Source organism: Helobdella robusta (genome assembly GCF_000326865.2).
Source record: "Helobdella robusta unplaced genomic scaffold HELROscaffold_12, whole genome shotgun sequence".
Taxonomy (NCBI): Eukaryota; Metazoa; Annelida; class Clitellata; order Rhynchobdellida; family Glossiphoniidae; genus Helobdella; species Helobdella robusta.
This window is the reverse complement of record NW_008703664.1, coordinates 4517165-4527795: the sequence shown is the minus strand read 5'-3', so window position 1 is coordinate 4527795 and position 10631 is coordinate 4517165. Positions and strand designations below refer to the sequence as shown.

At 29.1% G+C, this 10631-nt stretch overlaps 1 protein-coding gene across 1 annotated transcript; it reads right to left on the bottom strand.

Annotated features, from left to right (window-relative positions):
* Positions 1 to 4299: 4299 nt before the first annotated feature.
* Positions 4300 to 7549, bottom strand: HELRODRAFT_168139 (hypothetical protein; the record flags this gene model as incomplete). Its single annotated transcript, XM_009013815.1, has 4 exons — positions 4300 to 4311; positions 6258 to 6391; positions 6470 to 6699; positions 7068 to 7549. The coding sequence occupies 4 exons, from the start codon at positions 7547 to 7549 to the stop codon at positions 4300 to 4302; spliced, it is 858 nt and encodes a 285-aa protein (XP_009012063.1).
* Between the last annotated feature and the right edge of the window lie 3082 nt (positions 7550 to 10631).

The window sequence follows — 10631 nt, the reverse complement described above, 5'->3', positions numbered from 1 at the left end:
GATTGCAGAAATTATAATCTATTTAGATATAAATACCCTTTTGCAAATAAGTTAGCAAAAATATTTATCAACAAAGATCACATCCAAAATATATTGAAATTTCTAATTGAAATTGAGATCATAAAGAATACAATAAAATAAAATAAATAAAATGAAATTATTTTGCAGTGGTTTAAATTAAAGACAGCCGGAAAACGTGATAAAACGCCGTAAAATCTGAACGAACTAACGAACGAATGAATACGGTGTTAATGTTTGTAATAGTTTAATCACTAGATTTTGTATAGGGTAGCTGAAAATGTATTAGAATCAATTAACAGACTAATTTTTACAAAAAGTCGGATACCAACAGTTGTGCTATTTTATTATGAAAATGCTGCATTTAATCGATTCGCTGGAAAATTTGGGTTTGTTTGATTCAGATGGTAAAAGGGTTAAATCTTAAAACCCAAATTTAATTTCCAATTTCCAAATTTCCACCGCAACTTCTCTTACTTTAAAACTTTAGGCTTTAAAACTGAGCAGACATATAAATTTCAGATTAAAAAACATTGGACAATTAAAAACAAAATCGGGGAAAACAAATAAACATAAATCTAAAAAACGATAATGTAGAAGAGGAAGGAAATTAAGGATGATGATGACAATGACAACCAAGCATTATAAGTTTCCAAAATATCGTCATAATCAATATCAAATGCAAATATAATATAAAATCACAAATTGTTGGAAGGAAATTAACAAGATATTGTTCTCAAAAGCTCTTTTATGGCACGAAACAAAAGCAAATGGTAAATAGTACAAGAGAGAATGGTTATTGTATTTGCCATCTGTATATTGCTTCGTGTAAAAACTCTTTGCTTTTAAAGATTCAACATGTTTAGCTGATAAAAATGGGTTCAGTGAATGGAAAATAATATTCAAGTTGATAATCATCAACAAAACGCTAATCACAAAGACTGTATGTTAACTTACTTAACTCGCCGACAAGGCTCAGGTCTATTGCAAAAGCTAGAAGAACAAATAAATGAAAAGTACATTTTCTGGGAAAATGTTGTGAGACAAGCAATAGCGGTTATTTGTACTATAGCTGAACGTGGTTTGGTTTTTAGAGGAGCAAATGAAAAATTCGGATCTTTACAAAATGGAAATTATTTAGGACTGCTAAAGCTGGTTAGTCAGTTTGATGCATTTTTAGCATCGCACACTGCGAAATATGGAAATTCTGGGAAAGGAAATTCTTCATATTTATCCAAAACTATATGTGAGGAAATGATTGAAATTATGTATAAAAAAAGTCTATGAAATCATTGTGAATGAAGTTAAGACTTCCGGCTATTTCAACTTGTCGGTAGATTCAACATCTGATATTTTACAATTAGATCAGTTAAGTGCTGTCCTTCGTTATGTTGTAGATGGAGAGCTGATTGAGCAATTTTTGACATTTTGACATTTGTGCTATATGTATGATGTAGTTATATATATATATATATATATATATATATATATATATATATATATATATATACGTATATATATGTTGGAAGGAGAATGCAGTATTGTATGAACTCTACCGAATTGTTGTTATCTTTGGTGGTGACGGCTATTTCCCATCTGTTCCATTCATCTAATAAGTTATTCAGCGTAGCTGATATATGCTGAACTCTATTTTGTTTAGCCTCTACTCCCAATTCGGTAGAATTCATACAATACTGTATATATATATATATATATATATATATATATATATATATGTGAAGGACACGGTATGCATTTAAACTTGGGGCCCGGTTTGGCTGTTGGCGGCCCTGTCTGTAGGTGTAGAAGTTAATATTAATTCGTTATATTTTAAATACGGTAGAGCATTTAAATATCAAACTATCGTCATATAAACTTGTCATTCGTTATTTTGATATCAATAAAAAAATAAAAGGAATAGAACAATTATGTTTAATGACACTTCACTAAGATGGCGGGGGGGAGTAAAGTTTTGTGACATGCTTATATTTGGGGGTTGGTCGATTTGTGACAGTTTGTGACACGGGGGAGTCAAAAAAACGTTAAAAAAGCGTGTCATCCTTTATGGATAGCCCCTTATTTTCATCGCATATCCTACCGTTACTCAAATATTCAACATACTCGATTCAAGATTCTTCAAGAACACAAACAGTTGCAAATCTAGGGCAGCCGACTCGGTTGTGAGCAGCGTTTCTATAAAAAGTCAGTAAAACGGGATAACACCTTTATTTTCTAATCCCAAGACACCTAAAACATTTTAACACTCAATAATATTATTTGTCATTTGTTCGATTTTGTTAATTCTTTTTCCCTAATGGTATATATAACGATAATAAAAAATTTCCTGTCAACGTATGCCCTAACATTAACATATAACACTAAGAGATAAATACCATGGATAAATATCACTAAAATTTTAGATATTTTTTTATTATCATTCTTTAAAAATCAGGATATGACAGACGCAGAAACTGCTACAGCATGGAAGGCAGTAGTATAAAATTGTTTTGTGTTTTGTTATTTTATTATAAACTAGTATAAAATTAAACGAATAAGTAGGTAAATAAAAAAATGAAAAAAGGAAAATGTTTAAACATGAAAAGTAAAATAAAATAGAATAAAATAAACAATAACAATAACAATAAAATAAATTGACAATGAAATGAAGTTATGGCATAAAAAGGCAAATTAATAGAGTAGATGATGACTAAGTGAGTTAGTGAGGTGATCGATAAATAAAAACTAGTTGTGTGAATGATAGTTTTATTGAGCGTGTATTGTATATGTTTGAGGTGTCTTGTGATGAGGTTTTTTCCTGATATGAAGATTTGGTGGCGTTCCAACACTTAATAGTTTTTCAAACAAGTTTATTTCATGTAACGCATAAAAAAACGAAACATGAAAAAGTGCCCTTAAAACGATGAAATCTCAAATAAATAAGAACCCTACAATTTTTTATGAAATTGTCTAAATCAATACAAAAAATCAAATTAATGTACTTTGTAAAAGAAATATGCATATATACACAAATACATATACATAACACATATGTTCTCTGGTTAAAATCATTATGCGATACATTGTTCGAATAGAATTAAAATCAAATTAATTAAAATTAATAATAAATTAAAATTAAGTAAAATAATAATAAAATAACAAAACACAACACAACTAAGATTATGATTGTTGAAATAAAAGAAAGATGTACATACACATGCATACGTACATACAAAAATTCATACGTAAATACACACATGTAAATTAAAAATCAATATTTAAGAAAAAATTAAAATGATCAATAGTGTAAAAGAAACAGACAATAGAAATCAATCATAAAAAAAATCAATTATACATTATGAGAAGCATTGAAGATAGTTTTTTAACGATAGATCATGCACGACCTAACAAAGGACGGCAGTCTATTATTCCACTTATAAATTCCTTAAAAACATACGTTTCTGTCAAGCAACTTACTTTTTATAACAGAAACTTTTAATTTATTTTTGCAGTTCACGCGCGTATTTCTTATTTTCGTGTCACATTTAAAAGTCATTTAGATGCGCGTCTGATGTTCTCAACAAATTATTGTTAACAGCATGTCTTAAAATCATTAATTTCAAAAATTGATAAAATTTGAAGCTGATTAAACAAGTTTTTTTTTTGTCCACATTGTATCTAAAATTTAAAATTGTCAAAGCTTTTTTTGTGCAATATAAAGCGATTCTAAATAAGTTTCAAATGTGTTGCGAACAATAGATAACAATTAATGAATTTACATATGTGAGCCGGTTTTTAAAAAATTTTTTTTCCTCAATTTGTTTTCTTTTTTGTATTATGTATTTACCCCAATCATAACTTGCGACGATGTGAACATTTGAAAAACATGGTAGAGCATGGCTAACAATCATTTGCACAAAGTTTTTAACGAAGGTTGAGTTAACTAGTATCATAAGAACAAATTTTGAGTTAAACTGCAGAATTCCAGCCTGGGTCATTGAAGTAGTAGATAGACACGCTAACCTAACCACTTGTCCACGAGAACCTATAATATATTTTATTATAGGTATTTTAAGTATATGGTTTATGGTTCCCATCTTATATTTTCATTATATTTCATTGGTTAATCACTATATAAACTCAATGTTTACACCTCTTTGTATTTATTTTATCTGCCGAAGCATTTTGAAGCTAACGTTTCTAACGTAATTTTTTTAAAAGCAATTTTGTTGATATTTTTTATTTTGTTTAATTAAGTTATTAATGAGTGCGCCACATGAAAATTTAATTTTTACACTGGTCAGTTTATTTTTGGCAATTTATTTTATTTTTAATTAAAAAATTTTATGTTATAAATTTAAATTTAACTAACAACAGTCAACACATTACAACAGTAATTCTCTATTCAACAACTAACTACTAAAAACTAAACCAACAAATTGCTTACACTGGAGCTTGCACATTATTTATCTCTGAGTGCTACGTTACCATATTATAATGCATAATATAATGGCATATCCTTCACTAATACCCCAGAGGTTCATAAGGGAGCATTAGTACAGTCACATGGTGTTTATATTATTATTATTATTATTAGAAATAGCTCGGGCATAGCCCATTGCCAACCAAATAAAAATCGAAAAATCAAAAGTAACAAAAATAAACCCTTAAAAATTAAAAACTGATTAAGATAGAAATCAAATTGTCATTATAAAATTAAATGAGTTAGCTTCATTAGATGTTTAACAAAGTCATTACAGTGGCAATCAAACAGGAAATTGAATCAACAACAAATTCTGTCTAGTTAATACTATCACAAATATAATAAAAAACCAAAATTGAAGACGAACCAAAACAAAGGATTTTTAACAGAGAATATAAAAAATTGAGTCAACGAAAATTTAAATTTATAAATATAGGAAAATAAACAAAAGACACAATATTATTGAGATTATCAGAAATTAGCCCTCCAATCAAACATGACATCTCAAAAAAAATTGTCTATTGCCGATTTAAAACCGCATAGAGAGGATGAATTTACAGCAGCTGAGGGCAATGGAAGAAACGTCATTAATATAGATGAGAAATAGCAGAGGACTTAGAACACCACCCTGAGGGACTCCACTCAAGACAGGTCTTGGTTTCGATAAAGTGTTGTTTAACTTGACTTGAAACACCCTGCCCTGAAGATATTTATCAATCCACTTTACTATCTTATGATACACACCATACTGTTCAAGCTTGAACAACAAACGACTATGGGATACTTTATCGAACGCCTTCTCGAGGTCCAAGTACGCCACACAAACCTCGTAACCACGATCTACTCCTTCAGTCACCACGTCCAAAAATTTCAAAAGATTCAAAACCGTTGAACGACCTGGGATGAAACCAAATTGATTACTTGAAAACAAATTATTTTTCAGAAAATAATTCATAATGTGATCTTTTATTAATGACTCCAGAATCTTACAGCAAATTGATGTAAGCGCAATTGGATGATAATTCTGAACTAAATCTTTGCGTCCTTTTTTGTGCAAGGGAACAACGTGACTAATTCTCCAATCATCAAATACCACACTTTCATCCAATGAACATTGAAAAATTCTGCACAAACCTTTAGAAACAAAATCTTTCATTTTCCATAAAATTCTGGAATGAATTTCATCCGGTCCCGCTGATTTGCTTGTTGCTAGTTGTTTCAATTTAGAAAGAATCATATTTTCATCAATAGATAAATCGTCCATAGTCAGATAGGAATTTCCAATTATAGCACAAAATTGGTTCTCAAAATTTGAATCTATTTCATAAACGGAAGAGAAAAAACTTGCAAACGCTTCAACTTTTTCATCGTCACAGGTAACGACCTTCCCATCAATTGACAGAGTACCAATATCCTCATGACGCCTAGTGATTTTTTTTACGTGATTCCAAAACTATTTTGGATTTCTGTTGAAATTTCTTGCAATAGATTCCTGATATTGATTTTTCAAGACACTGGCGAGTCTCTTTATCTCATTTCTGATTGAACGATATTTGTCCATTTTGTCTTCACCGTATCTGTAAATTGATCTCCAAATCAAATGCTTTTGTTTAATAAGAGATTTTAGTTCTTCATTTATTTTAAAATTGCAATATATTCTTCTTCTTTTCATCGAAACAAACTTTTGAGCACAAGTGACTAATTGGTTCCTGAAAAATTTCCAATTATCCTCTGCATCCTCAAACCAAGAAGAAGGAACCTGCAAGGAGACCCCCAGTGCATTTCTAAAATTTATATAATCACTCAAATCAAAACAATACTTTTTATCACATTCCATGGCTGAACAACAAAAACCAGTCACCTTGAATTCCAAAATTGAGTGGTCACTGTTACCTAGAGGTGGGTAATGTATGATGTTATTTATAAATTCCTGGGATGAAATCACCAGATCCAGGATATTTGATGTCTGACCATCTCTAAATCTTGCTGGATGATTGATGTGTTGTATTAAAAATTTATCTTTAAGAAGATCCAAAAATCTGTTTTCAACCCTCTCATCATTACCTTCACAACTGGACGTGTCCCAATTAATATCAGGAAAATTAAAGTCTCCAAACATTAGGGTTTCACCAGGTAATGCCAGCACATCATTTATCAACTTCAGCAAAAGATCATTATTTCCAACATTAGAGTTTGGACTTCTATAAACAAAGAGAATATTTAAAACTTTATTAGAAACACATAGTTTAACTATTATGTACTCTTTGAATGATGAATTTAAATTTATTTCAGTTAATAGTAATGATCTCTTACAAAACAACATTAAACCTCTTCTGTGTTGTTCAGCAAAACCAGAAGAAATAATTGAGTAATCCTCCAGACAGAACTCTGATAAAATTCTACATTGATTGAAATTTTTAGGATTAACTTCACTCAAAGCAATTAGATCAGGTGCAACATCCAAACTTTGTAGAAAAATTTTTAGATCCAAAAATTTGTTTGTTATTGAGTCAACATTAGTCATAATGACACTTAAATTATTACCATTATTGCAACTTGAATTTTTTACTTTAGTAAATTTTGCTTCTTGAAAGCAATAACATAAAAGTCTCCTGGCACGCCCTTCAGTCTGAATGACCACTTTGATACATCATCTTTTTCACCAATTTCTTTTTTTTTCTCTTCCAAAATCTTCCTGTTACTTATTCTATCTTCCCTTGAAAAGTCATGGTTGATGATGACTTTATTAAAATTCAAGGATTTTTTCAGCTTGGCGCAGTTGTTTAGGATGAGATTTTTAACAGTATAATTAGAAAACTGAACTAGAACGGGTCTTGATTTTTCTTCATCAGACTTTTTTCCCAATCTTGAAATTTCAACTACCTCTGTCCCCAAGTCTGTTCCTGAGATCTCTTTTAGTAGCTTGTTAACTGACTCTTTAATATTTTCCTTTTCAGACATGTTGTACAGAATGATATTATTTTTCCTCTTTTCTCTTTCATTAATAACATCCATCTTAGTTGATGTGGCCTGAATTGACTCCTTCATCATTTTCACATCAGATGAGAGCAAATTAACCCCACCCCTCACAACATCAGAATATTTTATCAACGTTTGTTCATTTTGCACAACAGTAGCTTTAGTTAACTTTTCATAGTACTCAAGCTGTTTTATAGAAGCCTGAGAAGAGTCTTCAATATTTTTTGCTAACAATTTCTATTTTTCACTTTGAGCTTTTACAGCCTCTTCAAGAAAATTCATCCTTGATATCATAGACTGAGTTGAGGTTTTAATTTCTGCACTTAGTACCTCAACTACTGGAACGGAACTTTCACATTGCAAATTCTCCTTAAGAATTTAGGCCAGTCTTTCCCTATTGCAGCTAAGGCAATCTTCACACAACTTTAAACTGAGGTCGCTTTCAGATGTCCTCATCTCCAAAAAGGTCTCTTTCGGCTTCTTTTTAGTACCCATTTAATTATTAAATGTTTAAATAAATTTTTATTTAAAAAACACTAGTTAAGAAATAAATAATTTAGAATAAATGATTTTCGAATTTCGAGAGCGATATTATCTTTTTTATCTTATTATATAAATTTTAATTTTTTACCCAACAGTTGAAGTCCTGTCTCTGATGATAATCATTATCCAATTCTGTCATCTGTCAAGAACATATATATCATTTGTTTAATTCCATCGCTGAACTGCTGATTGAAGCACAGTTTACCGGCATTCAACGTTGTATAATAATATGACCTCCAATAATGATAAAGTAAGTTAAACTTCATTATCAAGTTAAACTTTGATGACATTACATAAAAATTTTGTTTTTTTAAGTGTGACAATATGCTTGTTGTTGTCTTGATTGCTCAGCACATATACCTTGATATTTAAATATGTGAATAGACGTTTGTGCATTAATGATTAATAAATCTGTTAAACTTTACAAAATATTTTTTAAAACTAAAAAATAATGCCTGAACACCTGAACACTAGTTAGAAATTGAGACATAGAAAGAGTAACCATATGAGTAACTCCGTGTCATTGTCACAAACGAGATAGAATTAGAATGTCACTCTGATAATATTATTAATAATTATTAATATTTTAATTTTTTACATAATATATCTATCTATAACAATTTATTAGCAACAACTATCAATATATTCTTTTTATATTATTCAAAAAAAATTCAGAATCTGAAAATCGCAGAAACTGTTACAACATACAAAGCATGGTATAAAATGATAATGAAAAATAAATAACAGAGTAAGAACGCTTAAGCATGAAAAGCATGGAAAATTAAAGAAAGATTTAAAAAAACGAGTAAATAAAATAATTAATTATATTAACTAATGACTTAATAAGTAAATTATGTGATTAATAAGGAAAACAATGTTTAAGGAGTTTGTAAGCATAACATACATGGAAAATAAAATAGTCATTTAAGTAATTATTCCATTTATTCATTTTTTCAAATCTATTTTATTAAGGTTAAACATTGATGTTTTAGTTATGTTATTTGAAATAAATTTTTTAAAATTTATTCTTCCTCAGATTACACTTTTAATTCAAGTTTCATAAATTTTCATTACATTCATTAAAATTAAAAATAAAAAAAAAATTAAAAGTTAAAAGTTCTTCTTTTTTAAGCCAAAAGTACTATCGTGATGTTATTTATGTTAAAAGATCCTGTTAACCCCGAAATTTTTACATAATTAAAAACAAGTATAATAATTTTTACCAGTGTTTCATCTATGTTTAATCTGTCATCATAATTTAGGTTATGTAATGCAACTTATCAGGATTTAACTTATTAGGATAAGATCTTCATCACAAGATACCTTAAATTAATATTCTTTGTTTTTCTTGGTATAAATTCATCTATGCTAGCACATAAATTATTTTTATATATCTTCCGATCACTTTCAACGTTTACATCCTTGCCTAACAAATCATTGATGGCCTTTAATCCATCGTAATCACCCAGATTGAAGTAAAACTTTTTGAAACTCATTTTAGTAGAGCAACTGTCACCAGAAACCATAAATTCAATCACCAAGTGGTCGCTGCTTCAAAGTTGGAAATAATATTTTACATTTTTAACAAACTCCTGTGAGGAAATCACCAGGTCTAGTATGTTAGCTGATTGGCTGTTCTAAATCTTGTTGGCTGGGTAATGTGTTGTATCAAAAATTTATTTTTGATGATATCTAAAAATTTGTTCTCAAATTTTTTATCACTCCCACTGTACCTATAGATATCCCAATTAATTTCAGGCGAATTAAAATCGCATTGCATTGTCTGTACATCTTTCATCAATGTCAACAAATTTTTATTATTTTCTACACTAGATGTAGGGCTTCTATAAATACCTGTTTAAAATACAAGTTCTTAATGCCAAACATTCCTTAACGGATGAGGTATAACAATTTCTTAAACTTGTTAAGTCTTTTTATAATATATTACAAGACCTTTTCTATTGATATAAAAATATCCAGAAGCAATATTTAAATAACCCTGCAAGTTGTACTGACATATTTCTACTACTTCTGGAATTTTTATGATTGACTTCCATTAGAGCAACTAAATCAGGTGATATGGTGTACCAAATCTTGAAAGGTGGTGACGAATTGATGCTGATCATTGATTTTCTGTTTAATATTACTGATACAGAAACGTTAATGCAGTTTTATTTAATTACTGAGACCAATTGAAATTTGTAACATCCTCGTCTTTCTTTTGTCGAAACAAAAAAAATAATTAGGGAAATTGTACAGCTTATCAAATAAAAACTGGAATGATTTTATTACTAACTATACCTTTAAAAAAATTTTCATGTGAGCTTTTGCAGTGAAAAATTTAATTTTACTAAAAAAATTGAGTTTTTAGGTTGTAGTTTCATATTTTTTATGTCAGGGATGGTTGGTTGTTCAGTTTAAAAGCCTAAACCATTCAAAAACATATTCATAAAAATAATTATTTAAATTTCTATGAACTTAATTGTTATTGAAGATTCCAGTCAAATGAAGTGATTTGGTAAATATTTTTGCAGTAAATAGAAATGTTTTTTTGCAACTAAGAAGCAAACAAAGAATAATAATCCTTCTTCATTGTGTGCTTTATTTATTG